We start from the raw sequence: 23,894 nt of genomic DNA on the forward strand, positions 1-23,894 counted from the left end.
TATATATTCTTTTGTTTAATATAAAAAGAAGAAATTCTTGCTGGAGGGTGGCCCATTCCCCAAGCAGCCTTTGTACGGAAATTCTTGCTGGAGCAACGTCTAGTCGGAAACATCATTGAAAGTTCTTTTTCGGGGTTCAGGCCTTCAAACCTCGATCAAGCTACTGCTGAGTTGGTATTAGCATAGTCGGGTATAAGGCTTGATCGTACTGATTACGTCGCGGAACACCCTTGCACACTTTCTCACTCAGCCTACAGTTCTCTTGCTTAAGATTTTTAACGCATCTTCTATCTCTGGTCGCTACAAAATTTGCTAGGCCACTGAAATCAGACGCTTGATTGCCTGCATAATTTTACTGTCACATCAATTCGACTTGGAAAGTATGTTTCTTCTCCCGTGAACTGTACATCTATTCGACTTGGAAAGTATGTTTCTTCTCCCGTGAACTGTACATCTATTCGACTTGGTAAGTATGTTCCTTCTCCCATTAACTGTTCGACTGAATAAAGGGGATATGCTTGCACCAGCAATTTACGTTTTGACAGTGACGTTGCCAACCGGCAAAAACCATCTTATGTAACTCCATCCCCATCCAGGCAGCAGCAGTGCCACTAGGCAACCGGGGAATTCAGCCTCACGAAGGATTGCATGATCCACATAGAAAGTTCTTCAAGTGGTTCTCAGGACCCACAGGCCATGAGGCATAGATTGCCGCATGTGGACCAAAGTCATCCTTCCCTACAAAATTCATCACCATGCGCACCTTCAAGCCATCAGCAACATTTTTCTGTTCAACTGATAACTACTATCCTGACATGTAATGCCCACCACATTAAAACCAAATAAATGGGGTGAAACAATTGAGTTGTGTCGGTCACAGAAAACAGTCGGAAGAGTCCACCCAAACAGCCGAAGGGCCGCATCCAACAAGAAGCTCGAGCTTTAAGCAACCGGGTCACACTTAGAACAAAATAAAGGATAAACCAATCTCAGTGCCCAAGCGTGGAAAGCAGCGGCAATCTCACCGATAATGGTGGGGAAAATTAGCCCCAGTTCAACACGAACCGAAAAAACCATAGCACCGAACCTTACTTTGGAAAAGCCCCCCCTAAATTTCTTTCTGCCTGCATGACAAATCCCCATCCCCAGTAAGTACAGAATCAGTAACGAGTCTCAACTAATCTAAAGCCGTTAGCCTTGAACTGCCTACAATATGCTCCGCAATGATAAGCATGACAATACACAGAAGCCAAATAAAACTGAACATTGTCATCAAAGGTGCCATATCAAGTGCATATTAGTCTGCTCCAAGATAAAAATCTGTTCCACCAAGTTTTTGTCTACATATCGTCCAAGACGGGCCAGAGAATAGAAGACATGACTTTGGTAAATTGTAAGGGAAAATTTATACTAAAGTCAGGCATCCTCAGAAGAAGATGCACGTGCTCTTGCCATATATTTGTCCAGCAACTGGGTCATGGCAGCCTTGAACTCCTTCTCCAACTCAACTTCTTGTTCAAGTTGCTTGCGCTTGAATTGTGTCCTAATTTCATCATGCTCCTTGATCAATTTCTGCCTTTCGAGCTCATACTCCTCCATCTCCTTTGATTGAGCAAAAAGAATGCCTTCCACCTTGGCAATTTTTTCTTCACTGCTAAACAAATGAACAATGCATAAACAAACAAGGTAGAGTTTATGTCCCAATTCAAGATAAAGCTTGAACCTGATATCCAACCTAAGTCAAACTCATTTATGTCCCTATGTACAATCTGTAGTAGCATAAAAAAAATCGCAACAAGTGTCCTCGATGTTCACCTGGCCTGGTCTTCCTGCTTACTATTTCCAGAATCCATGATAGAGTTTGCTTGTTTGTGCTCCAACTGGTTGTGGTAGTCTTCCAAAGTTGAACTCCTAAGCTGGTCTTGCAGTCTCTCAAGTTCTTTTTCTTTAGCAGAAACCATTGAATGGAGGTCGTCTATTTGTTTTCTGTAGAATTCCTCTTGTGCATCCATCTAGATTATCAAGCAAAGTTTGGCAAACACATTGAAACGCTAAGCAAGTATTTCTGTTTTCCTATGCACAAAAAGCTTACCACAGCAGTGACATATTAAAACATGAAGTAAAACAAACTATTGTACCTCTTTTCTGCTTTCTTCATGCTGCTTCTTGGACATCTCCCTCACAATCTTATTTTCCTGTTCTTTTGAACGTAGCTTTTTCCCAACAGAATTTACAGTCTCTCTCAGAGTTTCCGTCTCTTTTTGACCACGTGCAACTCTGTTCTTGTACCATATGAGTTGCTGATTATCTTCTTCCATGCGCTTCATAGGAACGATAACCATTTCATGGTAGGATCTCATCTCAAATTTCAACCGCGTTTTCCCTGGAACAAGCTTATTGCAAGGTCAAGAACAAGCAGAATGCCAATGCAAAAAATTTCCAATACAAAGAAGTGCATATAGAGATAAAGAAAAGAACAAAAAACAAACTTATCATGAAATCATAAAATAACGAAGGCAAAATGAACCTGAATGATGCTGATTAAAATACTCCATGTCTGATTTTGTGGATAAATAACCATACAAGACACGCTTTCCACCAGGAACAAAGTTACTTCGACGGCATTCCCAAGCAGCTCTATCTCTACACTCATCGATGAAATGCTTATGCAGCCGTTCTGCCTCGACATAACCCATGGCTGAACTGTCAAATATCAGGATGCTTGTCCCACGATGACCCCGAGGTCCATATGCATGCCTTGCTTTCTTCGCATCATATCCTTCAAAATAATCAAGTAGCTCCTGGTTTCCCATGCCAATCCACTGCAACACATGTAGGACAACAATGTGATACAGAGACGAGTCAAAATTTGACTTACTTGCTACTTGCTAGCCTAAAAAGAAATTACTTTAATACAGAGCTAGAATCTTTCCCCACAAGTTGGGGGAAAAACCTGAGTAAAACATAGCAAAAAAAGAAGGATATCAGTAGTGTATGTAAAATCACAAGGAAATTTATTCAAACATACAAGTGTGTACCAAACCTCAAACTTGGATATCAAAGACAGAGTTCAGTAAAACAAGGCACCTCAAATGGGTGGGTCCATGTCCATGCCATCACCTGTCTGTAAACGAGGGCCTTTCGGGAAAAAAAATCTGACAAAATTTTTTATTTCTTGTGCTTCATAGCCACTAAATATATTATTGAAGCTTCTGTTACACAATGATGATGAGTCACAGAATGTTTACCCTACATGAGGATTATATTGGCTTCACTTATTTATTTCTTTGGGAAGTACAATTTTTATTGCTATGTTGCTTGAGAAAGGGTCGCTACTTATGTAACTCTATCAATATCTTGAGGGACTGGTAATGTATCTTTGCTTTTTTTCACTTTAGCTACTATGCCTTTTTTTTACATTTAACCATCGAATAATTGACCATATTATTTCACAAAGAGAATAAGATGATCTTTTTTTCAAAGGCATGCTTAGTAACACTGCAGATAGCATGTACGCTCCAATATGTTTGAAATATGCAATTGATCAGCTAAATACATTTTGATCTTCCTTTGTTTCAATTTTATAGTTCTAGAAGCTCGAGAAAATAGATATGATATGTAATGCAATTTAATTTTTACCATTCTTTTGTTTTCTGCATTTTTTATTTTTGTTTTCTGTTTTAGTCAAGAATGCCCTTGGACCAGGGCTTAGCAGACTATTAGGCAGGACGGATTCTCCAACAGCTAGCTCAACTGGCCTCCCTTTTGTACACGAGGGGACAACCCCCCTCAGGGCCCTATGCTTTCTGCAAAGCATTTCTAGTGAATAAAATAAATTTTAGTTTTTATCTGTTGAGCCTTTGTGCCTCGAGTGCTTAATTATTTTTTTAACTGTTGAGCCTTTGTGCCTTGAGTGCTTAATTATTTTTTTATCTGTTGAGCCTTTGTGCCTTGAGTGCTTACTATTGTATCCAAGCCTTGTATTGTGGGTTGCTGGGTGCCTCTTTCACTGGACTTGTACATAGTAACTCATATAGGCTTCCAATAGCATACTTGGAAGAGTTATAGAAGACCTTGCTGTCTTTTTAATCATGTAAAGCATGCCAGCCGAAGATCTTTCAAGTTTCCTGGTCAAGGAGTCTTTTCGTTGTTCTTCTTTCTAATTTGAAGCTCATATGACTGAAAAGGGTGCTTGCTTCTCTCTTGGCTTCAAGCTCCAGAATTCCAATTACTTTGTGCCGCCAGCAATTTACAACGTCATATCAAAGATCAAGAGTAACATCAAAGGCACCATACTAAACTAGAGCCCAGGTTAACCAAGGTAGGATCAAGGAGAATTACGGATTAAACGTTTTGATGTGATGTAAAATACTTAAGTTTAGACTTTACTTTATTTTGCCAAAGTTGACAGTGAACAACTTCGCCTTAAACGTTTTGTTGTGATGTAAAATACTTTAAGTTTAGACTTTATTTTATTAATGTGTCGTTACTTATGAACGATAAATCATGAATGCTCATTATGTGTGTAAGTTTTTTATATAAAACACATTCTTCTTTATTTTTCAAGATTTTTCTAAATTTTATCTATTTCTCCTGATTTTAAGTCATAAAAATAAATTTATGATACGCATATAGATCGGCCTGATGGATATGCGTTATGATATGCCTTTATAACATTGGTTAGAACCACTCCCTCCCCGCACCCCCTCCCCCTCCCCCTCCTCCCTGCTTGTTTTTCCCAACCTAAAAACCATGGATTTCATCGCTTTTGAGGATTTGAAATCCATGGTCTTAAAATGTGAGGTTTGATAAAACCATGGATTTGTCAGCATATCCAACCATTGGATCTTGAATGCAGAGCTATCAATCAGCCTTAAGGAATATAGAAAAAAGAAAAGAAAATGAGTGGGAGACTATTTCACACAAACTTGTCTGGAAGGGCACCATACCTGTGTCGTTGGGGCTGGGAACAAGTGTAGGTGCTAGGCATGGCTTGGACAAAGCAAATTGATATTTATTATTTTTTGGCCTACTTTAGCATTTGTGCTTATTAATTTATATTTCATGTGGGTATATGTGCTTGTTTGTTTATGCATGTGCATGTGTGTATAGTTGTGCCCCTCACCCAAGTTTTTTTTAAAATGCTTCACCATTATTTACATCCATATCACCAACCATGTAACATAGGTGAGATGAGAATTTTCAATTTTTTTCATGGATATTTGAGAGCAAAACAAAGTTAAATGCAGATAAGGTCAAGAAGATAACAAAGAGAGGGAAGGTTCCAAACCATGCTGCCTTTTCCCATTTATTTTGGTGATCATACCATTTAAGCAGTCAACAGCCATGCCGATTCTTCAAAAGAAATTATTGCAGTTCAACAACGAAAGCCAAGCACATGAGAGTACCTCAAGAGGGTGTATACCTCTAAGAACGTGTCTCATAAGTTTTATCCTTAAAACACGAGATATAACATCTGATAAGGAGATATAGTTATAAGAAAGTAATTTACTAAATTATCATCCATAATTAAAAGAATACTTTTTCAATTTCATAAACGGGCATAGGCCTTAGTTTGAGAAAACAAATCTACTCCCATGTCCGCCCTCACTCCTCTGTCTCAAGAAGATACTATCACTAAGGTTAGTGGCCAGGAAACCTGCCATAACATGAAGCAAGAGACTATGTCTTGCCTGTTTTGTCGCCTAACATGTCATATAAAGGCTAGGGAACATAACAAATATCAAGGTCAAGGGAAAGATTATGGCAAGAGGAGGATCATATGCCATTTTAAAGTTGCAAGAGTCAAGTCTATCATAAAACCTCAACACCAAATTCAATAATTGGAGCTACGTCTGCCACGTAATTAATGGAAGCATTGCAACCACTTTTAAGCTAATATCTGAATATTTTGATTAAATCACTATAGATAATATTTTCATGAAAGGTACTATGGGAGAAGAACTTTTGGAGGGAAATGAATAAAAGAAGGTTGAACCTCTTATAGCAGCCATGGAAGATCCCATCCTTGGTGCCACATAAGTCACATTGATATGGGTATAATTCAGGTACGGGTACGGAGATATGGGTACAGATATGGTAACTTTAAAATGTGGGTACAGGCCCACAGGGATTCGGCATGATATATATGTGCAAAATAACACACCAAAAACATCAAAATCAAAGCAACATTTAAATAAACAAGTGATATTAATAGAAACATTATATTTTAATGAAAAATAACTCCAAAACTGAGTTAGAAAAAACTAAATTGAGTAAAACAATGTAGTTTGGATCAGCTTTGAGCTAATCCCAAGTGTGTCCAAGTACCCACTTAGGTACGGGTATGGCAACACAGGTACATGAGCCTCACTGAAGTACCCATGTGACTTAGGGTGCCTCCTTCAATAGACCAATAAAACCGTAACTTTGATTACTGGTCCAACCAGGGAATTGGAGTGTGTTGTGACCCTCATAGATGATGCCTCCTCCAATTAATGAAGACCTCACTGGAGCTGACTACCATATCAAGAGGAAGGGGTGATGAGAGAGCAGATAGCTTTAGAATGTTCAAAGAGTAAAGAAGTTGAAATAGAGTATGGTTGCCTTCCAAGCGAAGACTCGAGGATTGGTAGATCTTGGATCTGAAGTGGTGAGAACATGAAGCTTTAGTCCCTACCACAACTCATGAAGAATGTCGTGTTTATGGAGTGCAAATCACAAACGCTACTAGATCTTGCCTAATTGAAACTGCTCATGTCTCAAAGTAAGGAACACCCCTGTCATCAACAGCTAAAACACAGCCATATAACCCCATAACAGAGATAACTCTATCTAACTGCTTTTGCCTCTAAAGCCAAACATCCTTCCAGTGCCACCTGTGGGGTCACTATTAGCCACCACTATAGACAGACAGAGAGAGAGAGGGAGAGAGAGAACCTAAGGCCATTGCCAAGACAAAGGTGACCCTATAGTCACAAATATCGCATTTTATTAAAAAAAACGATAAATACGTTAAATATGACTCGGCCGAAAAAAATGTCAACAAAAACGCGCCTTTTCGACTTTCGTAAAAGATGCCAGAAAATAAAAAAGCGAAAAAAACACATTTTTTTTCTTGTTTCTTTTACTGCATGTTAGAATTTTTTTTTTTAAAGTGTTCAGCCAGATCATAAGTTTCTACTTTTTAAATGTATTACAGAAGATAGGGAGATGATTAACCAGAAAATTAAGCGTAACAAAGAAGAGAGATAGCAGAAAGGTGCATGTAGTAATGGAGATTAATCATATAATAACGAGATGGTTAACTAGAAAATTAAATGCAATAAAGAAGAGAGAAAGAGAGAGAGAGAGAGAGAGAGAGAGCCCAGCTGCTCCTCAATTAAGGAAACCCTAATCCCATAACATTAACCCTTCGTTAACTCAGCTTTTATATCAGGTGGCTGAGTAAATTGGGCCTAGCATGAGAACCAACAAAATTGATTGCATCGTAATCCTATACATGGCTATTATTTACTTTTAATCTACTATTTTTCACCAACATGCTATCACGTTTATGATTTTATCTAATCACTTTTCAATGTTATATTATTAATTTTTTATTTATTTTACCTTAAACTAATTTTTATGGTTTTCAATTTTTTAAAAAAATTTCCATATATTTTCTCGAGAAATAAAACTTTGCCATATTATACCCAAGAAATAACTCACTGTATAATACCCATAAACAATAGTGACAATGCCCTACACTCTTAGTTGACCGAGCTGGGAGGGCGGACGATGAACAGAGCACCGAGTCGTCCCTGGACTTGGATTTCTTATCTGACAACGACGTCCCGGCGGACCTGGAGGAGCTCCTCATGTCCCTCACCGGCGATCCCCTCACGGCAAAGATCGCCTGCGTGGTTTCGGATGCGGTTGACGAAGCGGCGGGGGTCGCCGACAGACGGCCGGCCTTGCGGAGATCGGTGATGATCTGGCTGATGGAGGCCGGCTTGAATGCGGGGATTTGCAAGGTCAAGTGGGATAAATCCGGCGGGTTGACGCCCGGCAGCTACGAGTACATCGACGTGCTGGTGGAGAGAGACGGGGATCATGAGCAGTGGAGGTACGTCGTCGACGTGGACTTCGCCGGTGAGTTCGAGATCGCTCGGCCGACGAAGCAGTACGACAGGATCCTGGCCGCCCTGCCCCGGGTCCTTGTCTCCCGACCGGAGGAACTCCGCCAGATCGTGGACTCCGTGTCTGAGGCCGCAAAGAAATCGATGAAGGCGAAGGGACTGGACCTTCCCCGTGGCGGAAGAGCCGCTACATGCAGGCCAAGTGGTTCGGCCCCTACCGGCGGACCGCTGTTAAGGCGTCGCCTAGGCGTGGACTAGTTGTTAGTCCACATCCCACACCTAAGTCCATCACTTAGGCATGGGGTGTGGGTTTAGCGTGTAGGTTGTTGCCTAGGCGCGCCTAGGTGTTAGATATCGGGTATGGGATCAAGGGTCAGGTCCACTGGACTGACCCGATAACATACTTAAATAGGGGGAACGGCCAGAAGGGAGGGTCATTGCAGCTGTAAGAGAGTTCTACCTCTGGGAGGAAGAAGCCCTAATCTGGGATTACGGCGTGGGTGTGTGTGTCATCGTGGGTTTCTTGTAAAAGGGACTGGTGAGTTAGCAGGGCCTAACACTAGGCTGGACTAGTCGTGCAGACGCCTAGTCCATTTAGAAGTTTGGGTGACTTTAGCCTCTGATACTTTATTTGTTTTGCTTCCCAAGACCTGTTATCCCTTGAGTTTAGCATAATTTTATTGCAGAGAGTCTGATTTGACCCCATGGTTGCAAATTTTATGTTGAAAACAGAGAATTTTTACTATAAGTTATCTTAGAAAATTACAATTTGTGCAGAAATTAGATTGCTTGCAATGCATATCTTTTACCTGAATTAATTGAGATACGATTGTAGGTGTGATTTGAGTAATGCTAATGTATGCATTAGACAGCTTAAGTCAAAGTCATGTAGGCGTCTTTTACAGTCTTCCAAATTTGTTCATATTCAGTTGCCATCCACTATAGGTCCACTTTAGAGCGCATAAATTTCAAAGTAGGTATTATTTTGGTTATTTTCTGTTTCATGTATATTGTTTAGAGGTCAATTTCAGTTCTACAATGAGAAGTCTATCATCTCGTTTAAATTCAATGCATGAAACATTTTATTTAGCTGTTTTATAAGTTGATTTTGACTAATCCTAGCTTGTTAACACATAAAACATAAATCACATTATAGAATTAAAAATAACTAAGCAAAATTGCAACAATTTTTGGATGCCTTTTTAGGCTAGGCGCGCCTAGCCACCTTGACAACTAAGCCTACATAAGATATCCTCAAGTGCAGGGTTAGGCAGTCTTGCTAGTCTTCACCCCGTCCACCCTTAGATAAAGAGATACATATACAATGAAAAAATTTATTGAGCACTTAAATGTCGTTCTAAAAGCAACTTGAAACAACATATATGTGGTTCCAAACACTACCTAGAGGATCTGTTCCACAAGCCACTTTTTAAACTTTAACTAACATGTGAATTATTTATGGCTCTTAGATTTGAGTCCTGCAGTTCATATGACCCCAAATAAAGATATTTTTTACCAAAAATGAAAATAGTATGTTTATGTCTCCTAGACCCCAACTATGGGTGTGACATCACTTTTCATCAAATAAGATGTTCAATGCAATCTTGTTGGTCTAGGAAGTTGAATGGAGAAGTGATGCAATAAAAATTAAGATTAAGAAATCTTAATCCAACTGCATCCACAACTAAACTAAGACTAAACTAAAACTAAACTTAAACTAACAAAAAACTTAAGCAAAGATCAAACGAACAAGAAGAACAGAAAACTAAGAAAACTTGCATTTCATTTTTTTTCCACTGATTGACTGCAAAATGATCCAATGCCCCCTTATATAGAGAAAGGGATGGACTGCGGATCTGGATCCATTTACAAATACTAAAAATTCTAATTGGGTCCAATTACAAAATTTTGGTTATGCTTTCATCTTGCATCAGACTCCCCTAGTTGGAGAAGGGCCGCCCTCGACGAGTTTAAATCTTTCATTCTGCCAAAATTATTCTTCACCTTAGAGAGGTTGAATAAGGTTTGGATCTGCTGAACAAAAAGGACCCATTGCTCCCCTAGTTGGTGGTCCGCACACTTCATCTAAAGATGTTCAAGGTGGTTGCTTAGGTGGTGGCTTCGGAGAAGGAACGCGAGCTTGGACTTGGTTCTGGAGCGACCCCGCACCGGATCCAGCTAAAGAAAGTGGAAGAAATGAGATTGGGTCCGGATCCAAATCCTTGAACCAGGAGACTGAGCGATACAGGTTCAAACCGGGTCCAAAACCTGGTTCCGCTTGAACCGGTCCCAAAAGGAACCGGCCCAAACCCTCGAGCGCAGCTAGAGTTCTCCCCCTTTCGTCTGAGCGAAAGAGGGGAAACCAGCGGCAGGGGGAGGGGCGCCCACCATCCCCACCCGTAATGATGGTGGGTGATCTGCGGTGGCGGGCTGCTCTCCCTCGGGCCACGCTCAGTAGTGGGGGGTAGGGCGATGGGCGGCGGCTGGTCGGACGGTGGCGCCACTAGATTTTTCTCCTCCGAAAATACAGAGCAGCCGACGACGTTCCTTGCTCCACCACCGACCGGCAAAGTCTGCCACACCTCTCCCTGCGCGCTGAAAGGACCCAAAGTCGACAGCGCTCCCATCGCCGGACATGGTGTCTTCATCTTCTCTCTGGTGGGCAGACCCACGAAGGATGAGATTCCTGCTTGACGATAGGAGGAGGGCGCGACTTGTTCACCCCCTCCTCCAAGCGATAGCATGGGAGCTCCGGTGGAGATTCTTGGCGTCGGGTCTGCTACATACACCGGTAACAAAGCTCCAGCAGGAACACCTTCCCTCGGGATGTGTCTGGCTTTTTTTGCAGCAGGAAATGCCTGGTAGCTTTGTGTGTTAATTTGTGTCTGCTGCAGGAACAAGCATAGAATTTCTTTGATCTCATCTTTGAACTCATTCTTGAATTCAAGGAGCCTTTCGTCCATTCTCTTGCTTGCAGCAACAAGGTCTCGCCTGATGTGGGCGATCTCAATCCATGTTTTGCCAAAGTCTGTTGTACGTTTTCTTGATTTTTCTCTTCACACTGCATGATTTTTGCAGGATTTTTTTCATTTACATTGGATGCAAACTCTGCAACTTGTTTTCCTGTAGCAGTAGAGCCTTTTGCCTTTTCCTTTTCCTTTGCTTCTTTTGTATCCATGGCACAATAGGGCAGGGACGAGCCTCGCTCTGATACTAATTTGATGCAATAAAAATTAAGATTAAGAAATCCTAATCCAACTTCATCCACAACTAAACTAAGACTAAACTAAAACTAAACTTAAACTAACTAAAAACTCAAGCAAAGATCAAACGAACAAGAAGAACAGAAAACTTGCATTTCATTTCTTTTCCACTGATTGACTGCAAAATGATCCAATGCCCCCTTATATAGAGAAAGGGATGGACTGCGGATCTGGATCCATTTACAAATACTAAAAATTCTAATGGGGTCCAATTACAAAATTTTGGTTATGCTTTCATCTTGCATCAAGAAGGGTCTAGGAAAGGAGGTTCTTGCTACATGAATTTTTTCAGCATATTTTGAAGAGCATTTTCTGTGGCGTGGCCTGATATGAAGTTATAAATGTTTGAGACAAATAGGGCTGCTCAACGAGTCGAGCTAACTAGCACTCAACTCGAATTCGCTCAATAAACTAGACTCGCGCTCGACTCGTTTAATAAACGAGTTGAGTTTAAGTGAAGAATGAACTCGACCACATAAACGAGTTGAGCTCAAGTTAAGCAAGCTCGGGTCGGTTAAACTCGAGTAAGCTCAAAACAGAAAATACATAACACAAAAGTTAGATGGTTCACATGGGTATGCACGCAACTGTGGGGTTCAATGTTGAAATCACAATTTCGCCTCTTTCTTTAAAAACTCAATTTGATATTGAAATGCTCGATTTGGCTCGAGCCTAATCGACCCAAGTTGAAGTTTTAAGAGCTTGAGCCGAATCAAGTTCGAGCTAATGAAGTCGAACTCGGCTCAAGCTTGAGCCGACCTTGAGTTTTTCTGAAGATACTCGAGCCGATTGTATTTACAAGAAGAAACAAAATGATGTTCAAAATTCCTTGGAAAGAACTCCTCAAATCGATCAACCAAATCAACCTACAACTACAAGATTTGAAAGAGTAGCAAACTTCCTAGCAAATTCATCTCTATGCTTCCCTCTCTCCTCGGTTAAGGTTCCTTATAAATAACCAGCCTCAACTAAGCTAGAAAATGCTTCTCTCCCTTATGCAACCAAGTACTAGAAGTTGTTGGGACAAAGATAAAATTGATAATGAAATTCTCCTACTTAACCCAACTCTCTCCGACAAGTTAGTTGGCTATCCAATGTAGTTGAGCACCAGTAGGTCTGACAATGGACATGCACTACTTAGTGCAAGCTAGTTCCAACACGTGCACCTATATCAATTAATATTTAGGTAGTTCTCATACCACACGGTGCACCAAAAAGCTGACTAACGGGGAAATTTTTTCTTTCATTGTCTTCTTTAAATTTGATTGCAAAACAGAGATTCTAATTGGGAGCGGATCCAAATTTGAGACACTCAACATAAAGAATTCCATATTTTTTGGAGACTTTCTTATCTCTCAAAAATGCAAGAAAAGACAAAAGGTTTCCCTTTTGTCTATAGAAATAGAATATGGAGACTCATTGGCCAGTACGATGGAGATTGTTTGGTTGAGCCAGTTCCTGAAACATATGCACATTTATGTGAAGGAGCTCACAAAACTACGTTTTGATAACAAAAGCACCATCAGTAATGCTTGCAAGTTGCAAGCATATGCTACCTAAATGCATCGAACACATTAGGATGGATCCTCATTGTGTCAAAAGAGAATTTAAAAACGTTGATCTGCCGTATGTCAATTCAGTATTATGCTGGCAAACTTTTCACCAAGGCTATGCACCCAGATCTTAGTTCCTTCTTAGCAAACTCTTGGTGTTAGCACCACAAGCTTGAGGGCTGTCAAAACATACATATATCCTATGTCATATAGGTACGAGTATGGGTGCTGGTAAGGGGTGCCGGTTCAAACAAACAAATAACACTTCATGATTCAAAATTTATAGATTCTAAAGAAGAAACTATTGAACAAAACATGAAAACGCAGCTCCGTATGCATTTACTGGATACAAATGATGTAATAAAAAAAACTGAAACCCTAAATTTTGGAAAGGAAAGGACTGGTCAACTTTGACCGAATCCTAAATCGGATGGATACGGTCCCGTGTACATTGACCCTATCCAATACTGTTTGACCGGTAACCCAAGCCATACTCAGGACAGTACCAGTACCAGTGTCTTACCTAACCAGTAAGAGTATGCTGCCTTTACAGCAGTACCCGTGTGACAATGCATATATTATATAGCTTTTATGTAAGTACAATCATAAAAATTATACATATGCATATACTTAGGTATATTTTTATGTATCCATCAAGAATGTCGTTTGTCCAAGGCTAAACTGCCAGTTTGGGCATCTCCAACAGCTCTCTAAACATAGCCATTTGAAACAGCAATGAAACAACAAAAATACTATTATCGACAACATAAAAAATATTCCACTGAATATTTTTATTTCAGTCCCTTGTAATAGCAGAGGTTGTGAAAGTGCACCAAATGTAACCTACGCATTTGATTAAGTATGGGTTAGGACTTAGGAATTTAGCCTAGGTGCGTCTACAAGGTTTCCATGGGACTTAAAAAATCAGGAGCCTGCAATATCACAAAATTTTCGACAAAGAGTAACTACGTTAGGAAAAACACAATAAAATGTAAAGGGATTAATCTATGGGACATGGTTGTGGATGTGAGCATTATTTGGGAAATATCATCATATTAAAGCTTGAAACCACAAAGAAAAAATACAATATCATGTCATTTCAAATTTTCAATACTACTCATGGTGAAAGTACAACAATGATCCCACATGGATGCATGGATTATAAAGACCTTAGGTTATGTTCATGAACATAAACGTGATGTTCCATAACATCATGGTGGTGATTCAGAATTCTTTTAGTTTAGAACCTACGGTATTGAAGCAATAGTGTGTGTTCTTATTCTTAATTATATCTAGCTTCTTTTCTTTCCCATTTTCTCGTTCCTTGTCCTCTTAGTAAAACCTAGAATGGTCAAACAATATATCCAAAGAACAGGAACCCCCACTGATCTCTGACCAAAACATTGGAACTTTTACCTCAAACATCCCATTGTTTATTAGCTAGCTGGATAGAGTATCTGAACAAAATTAGGACAGAACCACCATCTACTGTCACCTACACTTAACTTTGATTTATGGAAAAACAGTTTTTCCCCAGACCTATCAGTGTTGAAAAGCTTTAGGACCAGTAAGAAAGCAAGGTCCACCAGAAAGTCTATCAGGCTCTTTCCAGTTACAAATGAAATACATGTGCCAGTTGACCATGTGGGTCCAACGTTCACCTGTCCACATAAAGATCGGCATCATCTGTTGAAGATGGTAAATTCTACATGATCAAAGCTCTGCCACAAGTGAACAAGCAGGAATACACATATACACATGTACGTACACACAAGCACACACAGAGAAGCTTTCTAAGGGCAACTTACTTAAAGAAGTCAGATGAACTTGAAACAGGCTTTACAAGCATAAAAGAGACATTGTGCACCTCAGCTTTCAACAGAATCAACTCAATCCTACTCATGTCACAAACACAATCCATAGTGATGGAATCAAAATAATTCTTAAGACATGACAGTGTCTGCAGTCTTTCCAGTTTACTTGTAGAAAAAAACTTCGCATGCTGCAGACCACCCAAAAGCAGTCTCTATTACTCATGCATCTTCTTATGACACACAATATATGCCCTAAAAGCATGTCTACAATTAAAAATACTTACAGCAGACCAATTTATTTATTCATTTTCTTCTACCAATTCACCATAAAGGCATAAACTCAATTTCTCTAAGCAATTTGATTTTTTTATCATGGAAAACAAAAGAAGAGGGCAAAAGAGAGCATGAATCAACATTTCTCATTAATTCACTGCACTAGATATACATATATTAAACATAAGCAGGGAAACAAAAGGAAGAATTGGTTAGTGAGACATATTTCAAATCCACTGGCTTTAAGATGTACAAAGTCTATATCTTTAATAAACTTCCCATTTCATTAAAAAAGGAAAGAAATTCTATAGAAGGCAAAGAAGAAAAAGAGGAAAGGAACATTTAATAATGCAGCATTCCGAGTCAATTGGCAATGTAAATTGCTCCACGCCAACACCTATGGTGGGCAAGTAACAAAAATATTATTTGAGCATTCATGGAAGTGCTGAAGATAAAGAGTACCTTATCATCATCATCTTTATCGAGCCATGTGTTTTGAATAATAACCATAGGCGGCCAAACAATTTCATGATCAACTGATTGCTCTTTTAGTCCTTTCCACTTTGCAAACGTTTCACCAGCTGTAATTACTGAGGTTCCCCTCTTGGCTAACTCCTTCTCCAAGAGGTCAGCAAGTTTCCGGTGCAGCTTCACCCTTTGAGTCCCTTTTGTCTTAGCATGAGTCACGAGAGGCTGCATGCCCTTATACCAATCAATGGCTCCAGGTCCACCCTGGCATGCAGGGCAGTGCCACTGCCTTGAAGGTTCATTTATCTGTTCAGCTGTCAAAGACTCCAAAGATTTAAAAAATTTCTTGAACCACTTACTCTGCTTGATATTCTCATCATCCATTTCGTTATCATTAGAATCAGATTCTTCATCACTTAACAAGTCATAGTCACTGTCATCAAACTCTGCATCATCTTCTTCAGAACTCGCATTTGAATATGCCCCTGTGTCAGGTTGAGAATCACCTATTTGGTCCAGTTGCTCCTGAGGATGGAGCCCAACATTGTCAACTGCTACAGAAGCTATGGTAGAATTAGCTGTTGGAATGCCTTGAGTTTCTCTCTTAGCCCACTGCCACCCATTCTGTAGAGGAGGAGGAATACTAGGGGATGGAGCCATGTAACTGGATTGCCAATTGCTTCCTGAATTGGATATATGTGCCTTAACATTCCCCCTACCAGCTTGTTTAACAGAATCCACCGGCTGGTTCTGCCAATTGTACCCAGCCCTTTGCGTGGTGTCATACTGTGCCCCAGTTTTTCCTGTGGCTGCAGCAGTTGTAGCTGTTTGCCTCTGTCCTCGTCTAGGCTTCCTATACACCTCCCACTCATGATTCTGAGAATCATTGCCAAGATCAGCCATACTGCCACTCAACTGATCAACATTAGTCCCATCACCAGCTGCACCAGGTCCAGGTGATTTAGGCTGGGAACTTGGAAACTTTGGTTTTGAGGAAGATGAAAGAACCTTTCCCACAGCCTTTCTATTGTTTTCTCTATATGCCCCTTGCATGGTTTTCTTTCAAGAGATGAAAAGCATAAAACAGACCTACAAAAGACAATGAACATTTTAAGGATCAACAGAAAAAATGCATAAAACAGCCCTACAAAATAATGAAATATTGTAAGGATCAAATAGTGAAGCTACATGAAGGTCAGCATGATTTCATGAATTACTGTAGAATCTTTGTTTCCCTTCATATCTAATCAGTGTGCAACAACACCAAACAAATTATAGAACTAGAATTCACATGAGACATAATGCAGATATTTTACGCACATTCGGAAGTTTCATACTTGAAGTTACCTTTATTGAAGCAGATGCTCAGCGAACAATATTCAAAATTATGTAACGGTTATATACGTTGAAAGGCAAAAATGATTGCTTAAATTTCACATTTATAAATTTACCAGCCCAGGAACCAGTACCTAACCCCCTGCTTAGGAAGCCTTTTTTTAGTCCTCTAGTTAGAAAAACAAGCCATCTCAAAGCATTCTAACTACCAAAAGAAAATAAAAAACACAAAAAGAAAAGAGAGAGGGAGAGAGAGAAGGGCGTATAGATTCAACATTGCAAGGCAAACCAGAAGTTGGCAAAGTTAGAACACCAGCACATTGTGGCCACCAAACAAAGAAAAACCACTACCATTACAAGGATAACCATCAGCCATTTGATGGCTGAGCCCTAGAGATCCTGCTGCTATAAACAACAGAAACATCAAAGAGGACACCCCACCGAAGTCTATGAACGTTGAGTGAAGCTCCCCTGAAGAAGATGTCATTCCTAGCTAACCCAACCGTCCTCCATGTTGCAAGTAACCAACACCTCCATAATAGATGTGTCTTCTTGAAACAACGAAAGTCTTCAGGCCCTATAAACACATCCCTAATAACTGAAACTATTTCTCACCACCAATCCTGGTGATCCCCAAGTGCTGAGAGAGAGAGAGACTGGCACAAACAAGGAATCAGCATGACAAGATTACAACCTATTAGAAGTTACTGAATATACAGTCAATTGTGTTCCAAACAAATTAAAGCAAAGAAGACCTAAAACCAGCTCACATGAAACAAGAACGGGAAGACGAAGAAGAGAGACAAAGAGAAGATTTGACATTATTGCTTTCCCACTAGAATTTTAAAAAAAAAAAAAAGGTTGAGAGTTGAGAATATGCCTATCTTCATTCCATCGCACTTAAACATCGATACAAAAGTAAGTATAATTGTGAACTTAAAGGATGCCTCGTGCTTATTATGTATCATTTGGACTATAAAATGCTTTGTTTTCTTGTTTTTCTGGCTGTTATGCTTGTCTAAGGGCCATCCCTTTCGAACACAAGAGGACAGTGTTGTCTTCCACCGTAACATAACCATTCAATGACCGCATAAACACGCCCTTCGATTGAGTTCACTGCTTAAATTCTATAAAGAAAGGAACAAAGTAAAAAAATGTAAATTTATCAGCACATAAAATTTTAATAACAAGATAAATCCACACGTTCCTGCCAAAATCGGATTCTCAGTGACCCATGCGAAACGCACTAGAGGCTCATGAGATGGGGATGAGTGCCGGCCCGCGGTCGGCCTCATCAAAATCACAAGAAAATATGGTCTCCTCGATGGGCCAATACCCATTAAAAAAGGGAAGCACATCGAGCAAGTGAACCTTGAAGGGTAGTGTAGTCTTTTCTCGCCAGATAAGAAAAAAGGCAAGGATAAAATAAATCAGCTCGACAAGGCCCCCAATAGGCCCATTACTGAACCATCAGGTGGCCGTGCAAATGACGAGAGAGAAGGGGAAGATAACCATACCCTTGTTGGGTGCCTAAAAGGTGTACAGAGAAACTGGTTTAAGGACAAGAACGTCGTCGCTAAGCATCTCGCAAACGAAATAATAGTTCATTCGACACGAAAAAAGCAAAACGAAGAAATAAGAATAAACAGTCGTAACATCATCTGCTGCTCTGCATAAAAAACATCCATCTATCAGGTACTGGGCATTTAAACTCTAATTGCGGTTTCGATCAAAGTTATGCTTCTATCGTATACAAAATAATCCGAGATAGGAAACAAGCTGTCCAGAGCACATGTACTTCACAAATTTTTAACGCGACATTCTGGAAAAGGTAAAAGGAAAAACGGGAACAAACAGAGATACACGCGGAACAAGAAAACCAGAAGACCGTTGAGAAAAATCTAATCTAACGGAAATTCAGGAGAGCACACCAGAGCGACTAATAGGAAATGCATGAGAATTGAGATCGACCAGAAGAAGAAGCGCACTAAAACGCTTGTCAAGGTTTTCAAAAAGGACCCACAATCAAACCATAGCACTCGAACCATCGTAAACAAAAGCAAGAAAACTCATGAAGCAACCGGCGCAACGACCAGCTCCAACAACGAATCTCCATAGACTCGATCTCACTGCAACGGAGAAACTCGGAATGAAATGGGTATTCCCGCACCCAAACAATCATGACTCGTCTAATCCTGTGATTAAGACACTTCCCGCCAAAATCAAGAATTCACAAAGACAAATAGAAGAAAAATAAAGAGACGGCATCAATCCACGAGTGGAAAGAATGTGAAGAAAGAATATATGCAGAAAATACAAACCCTCGGCCACGCTTCGGCGGGAACCGTCGTTCCTCGCTCTTGCCAGCAGCGAAAAGAGAGTGCGAGAGAGAGAGAGTGTGTGGGGAAGCAAAAATAGACGGTGTGATCCCCGCGACACTTATGGGACGAAGTTGGCAGTGGTCAGTACGTGTGACATAATGACCGAAACGCCCATTCTCAGTGTTCTGCCCATGCCTCGACTCCTTTTCCCGGTGATGATACCTTTCAACTTCCGGTGTGACATAAACGTCCACAATATTTTGGTCTTGCAGTGTATTCACAAGCATAATGTGGGATTATTTCCTTCGTTTTTATATTATATCACAAAAATAACTATAAAATCGTGAACAGCAATGTGTGTGTGTGTGTGCGCGCGCGCGTATATTCAAGTGAAATTAATAAAATTAATCTTAAAATATGACATCATTTTCAAGCTTTTTTCTTTCATACTCATTATATATATATATATATATATATATATAATATAATGGCTAGTTTTAGTTTCATCCAGCATGTGATTCATCATAACGGGCGATTAATTGAAAAACAACGGAAAAAATCATTATTTTCATCGTTTATTATTAATTCATGCTTTTTTTTTATTTTTTTATCAATCATTTATATGCTGCGCTTCAGATATGTGGTTCTGACTAAAGGGTTTGGTGACTTTTTGAATGGTTAAAATTATCATTCACTTACTTACTCATATATATATATATATATATATTAGAGTCATGATACTTTAAACTTTAAAATAACGTTTATAAAATAATACAGAAAAAATGTAATGTACTTTTAAAGAAATAACTGATTATACCAACTTGGAAATGAGATTGGTTGATAACAATTGTCAATATGCGTGTCAAAAGGTGAATAGTTTTACTATAATTGGTGCAAATAATATTATAATAGGCTTTCTGGAATAGGCATTTTGTTTCAGTTTTTTCTTCTCCTTCTTAAAATGAATAGCCAAACCAAAAATTTGAAACTATTTAATGTAAATTTATTAGCTCGGCTCCTATTTTAAGTCCTATTATATAGTTTTGAATACACTCAACATAGTCTGTCATGCTATGAATATTGATTGGACATGAAAATAAAATAAATGTAGAAAGATTTGAGCCTGAAAAGATGAAGGCTACAACATGTATATCATAACTTTAAATAAAAAATAATTTTTTTACATGCATTGAATTCAGCGTATGTTAATAACACCACATTTAATCATATGTTTATATCATATGGTAATTAATCTCAAACAAATATTTTTGTACAATTCTAAGCTTGTTTACTTGTTTTTTAAGACAATATATCTCCTCGATACACCTGCTAATCAAATGTAAGCATCTTGTTCATATGGTAAGCATGATTAATGTCTTTAGCCTTGCGTTAATGTTTCCTGTAAATAGAGGCAGAGGAGGAGCTGGCAGGGGCCATGGGCATCGCCTCTCAATTTAGGAAAAAAATAAATGATGCATATATTTTTGAAAATTTGTTATTTGGCGTACGTAAAAATTATAAAAAAAGAAAAAATATTTTTTTTTTGAAAATATTATCCAATCACCTTAAAAAAATATGGCCTTGCGCCTGCCCGTAAAGATCATAAATGCACCGAAACCAATTTGACATGAATTTGACGGTACCATGTGTGGACCTTTGATAATTTTTAATATATTAAAAGTTTTTAGATGTAAGTTCATGGTTTAATTCTTTGTAGAAATTTTCATTAGCAAATCAACTAATTAAAAATTGGCCGTTGATCGGCAGATTAACCTACTGATTAAATTCCCCAGGCCAGTTTTTACAATATTGTGTGGTGGCTCAGAGACTTTTCAGCTGAATCACTTGAGCCGGAATAGTGGCTACACATACCAATATGAAGCAGGGGGGCTGAGCTAGGATTTTTTTTCTTTCAAAGAGTGGGTCAAACTGTCCAATCCCAGATTCGAGTAGGCCAAACTGAATTTAATTTAAAAAATACATTACACAATTAAACTTTTTTAATTTTTCAATGTATTTTTGTTTTCAATTAGTTGGGGTTGGGTCATAGCCTAAGGTGCCTCCCTCCCTCCACCCATGAATATGAGTGCCCAACGCTCATAGCAGTCCAATCTGAGTTGATTTGGTTTAATGGCATCCACAACTGTGAATGGTGGCGCAAGTGATGATCGATTGCTTTGTTTTAATGACATTTAGACTTATTCTCAAGGAAAGTCTTCTTTTATTTAAATTTTGTATAAAGGTAGATAGACCCTTGGATGAATAGCACTATTCTAAAGCTTCATAGTTACGGCTTGTCGACGATTTATTGTGGGATTTGTGGAAACCCTCGATGCTGCACAAATAAAATAACCTTGAAAAGTCAGTAGGTTATTATTGAGTGTATAAAAAAAGATAAATGGTTGAAAAAAAAAAACAAAGAAAAAAATATAAATTAGTATTAAATAACGATAGTGTTAATCATTTTTTTTGTTTTTATTTATTTTTAACCGTTTATTATGTTGGCCAGACAGTCTTGATTAGACTGCTGGACAATTCTAAAACTAAACCATTATTCAATATATATATATAGTGTTAAAATTTGTAACAAAAAAAAAACTGAAAAGCACAAAAAAACAAGTACAGTCACGATTTTAACATACAAGTTTTGGATATGTCATTACTTCCCATGAGAGGGAGAGAGATTCTGTGAAACAAGAGGGCGTCATCCGTAATTTCACAAGTGAGATTGAAGGGAAATGCTGGGGGTGGCGCGGTCGTAATAGTATAGATTTCATATTGGGCAAAGTGGAAAAGAGACGGAGGGGAGACGGGCCGTACAGGTGGGTCCGTGCGGACGGGATCGTCCCATTTACTTGGTGCCCAAGGACGACGGAACGGCGGATTAAAAAGAAAAAAAAATCAAAAGTGGGACGCCGGCGAGTAGCCCTAGAGGCTTACTTACTGAACCCAAATATGAGTTGAACTAACTTAAGATCAAACCTTTTCATGTATTCTTGTTGGATTTATTTCTGGGTCCGTCAGGAGCTGGATTGACAGTCATTTTCAAAAACTGAATACCGAATCTATATTTGAATCGATACGCCGGGACCAGATCAACATTTGAACTAATATGCGGTTTTATATGGTAATATATTGGGCCACATTTTGCATTTACTTTCTCAATTATCCTTCAATTAATACAAAAAGTTAATGGCAAACTACTTCAACTGCTTTCCTTTCCTTTGATATGTAGTAGAGAGAGTGGATATGGTACATAGGGGTTGGAGCTAGAGCCAGAATTTTTTCATAAGGTGGGTCGAATTAAAGTTTTTAAATTTTGATTTCAAAATTTTTATATAGTACAAGTTAAATTTTCTAAAATTTACATGTAAACTTTTTTTTTTTTAATTTTGAGGTGGGGCCAGGGCCCATGCGCCCCCCCCTTGGCACTGGCACGTGATTCAGATTACGTAAGTCGTAGCTTATTCATCCTTGGATTTGAATAATCAAAATAAGCTAAAATAGGCACTCAGATTTGGTAACAATTTGCTAAAGTTGCGAGTGTCAATCTGATTTGCTTTGCTTTGTTGGATCTTATTAGGATTCACATCATTGGATCCATATCTAGATCAAATTTTGATTAAAATGGACATGCTAAGATTTATAAATCTTGTCATAGTAATGGCCATATACGTCATGTTCGTTTTCAGCTTCATCTTGCATGATCTTAGTTATATTTGGTGGAATCAAGGTGAATATGGGTTTCTTAGATTTTTTATTTAGGTTTAGATGTAACAAGAACTCGGCCATATCCGTTCTCATGTGAACAGTTCATATGATCACTTTCTTATGCATCACACAGCAAGAAAAAAATATGCATTATTCCATATGAAGGCGTGTAAACTGCGTTTAGTATCCACGGATATCCAGTTGGAGGTGATCATAAGCAAGTATATAAGAAACATTTTTAGAACAGTTCCTGTCATAAAACTCAAAAATGCATATTTGATTTTATATGGCCACACAGTAATTGCACAAACTTTTACTATTGAAGCTATGTTTTCCATCGGCTTGCTTCCCTTCTAAGCTTTCCTAAGGTGAAGAAAGTAAGTTTCTTCATGAAATAAAAATAAGTACGTCACATCAAATGGGTATCTTGGCTTGTTCTTTCTCCTCTGTCCCTTTCCTTCTCTTTCTCTCATCTTTTCCTTTCCTTTCCTCCCAAGCATCGTTCTTCATCATTGTCCACTGCATGAACCTCCCGTTCTTCATATTTCTGTCTTCCTTCTTCTTTTTCTACTTTCTTCTGCAGCTTCTTGTTCGTTTCTTCGTTTTCTCTTGCTTCTTCATTGCTGGCATGGCTTTCTTTTGGCTTTCGTGTGAAATGGAGTAGGTATTGAGAGCCGCTAGAAGTTCAAATCTGAAGCCTTGAGATACAGAAAAGTCGTTTAACGTGAAAATGTTGAGATTGTAGGCCTTTTGAGAACCTACTGCATAAACCACACAGGTCTCTCATCTTTGGCGTCTAACCTAGAGGCTACAAAGGAATTGCAAATGTGAATAGGCAACAAAGTTTTTAATTGCTTTCTTTTGTTCGTGCCTTCCCCACTAGTGCCAAAAGTTTGACCCAAAACAGATGAAATCTTCCCAAAAATTTGACAGAGACTACATATATACCTAACTTGGTTGGGAGGGAAGGCGATTCTTTTCTTTTTAGATAAGAAAATGTGACTCTTTCTCCCATACCTTTCATCCAAAAGCGAGA

The 23,894-nt window shown here is 39.0% G+C and overlaps 1 protein-coding gene across 2 annotated transcripts; it reads right to left on the minus strand.

Annotated features, from left to right (window-relative positions):
* Positions 1-1,245: 1,245 nt before the first annotated feature.
* On the minus strand, positions 1,246-19,277 carry LOC116257826 (protein SUPPRESSOR OF GENE SILENCING 3 homolog). Of its 2 annotated transcripts, none has more exons than XM_031634831.2 (6): positions 19,148-19,277; positions 15,486-16,580; positions 2,528-2,822; positions 2,139-2,383; positions 1,816-2,012; positions 1,246-1,651 (listed from the first exon to the last, which is right to left on the minus strand). In XM_031634831.2, the coding sequence occupies exons 2-6, from the start codon at positions 16,542-16,544 to the stop codon at positions 1,417-1,419; spliced, it is 2,031 nt and encodes a 676-aa protein (XP_031490691.1). In that variant the 5' UTR covers positions 16,545-16,580; positions 19,148-19,277; the 3' UTR covers positions 1,246-1,416. The 2 variants fall into 2 exon arrangements, with proteins under 2 accessions (XP_031490691.1, XP_031490684.1); XM_031634824.2 differs by having other exon boundaries at positions 1,246-1,654.
* Positions 19,278-23,894: the final 4,617 nt, after the last annotated feature.

Source organism: Nymphaea colorata, chromosome 1 (assembly GCF_008831285.2).
Source record: "Nymphaea colorata isolate Beijing-Zhang1983 chromosome 1, ASM883128v2, whole genome shotgun sequence".
Lineage (NCBI taxonomy): Eukaryota > Viridiplantae > Streptophyta > Magnoliopsida > Nymphaeales > Nymphaeaceae > Nymphaea > Nymphaea colorata.

Bases quoted from the DNA above. Each gene is read 5' to 3' on its own strand.
- LOC116257826 (XM_031634824.2), bottom strand. From the start codon at position 16,544: ATGCAAGGGGCATATAGAGAAAACAATAGAAAGGCTGTGGGAAAGGTT. The intron at 2,823-15,485 runs GTACTCTTTATC...CATGTGTTGCAG, and splicing joins ATAAAGATGATGATGATAAG to TGGATTGGCATGGGAAACCA. The intron at 2,384-2,527 runs GTTCATTTTGCC...AGCTTGTTCCAG, and splicing joins TTTTAATCAGCATCATTCAG to GGAAAACGCGGTTGAAATTT.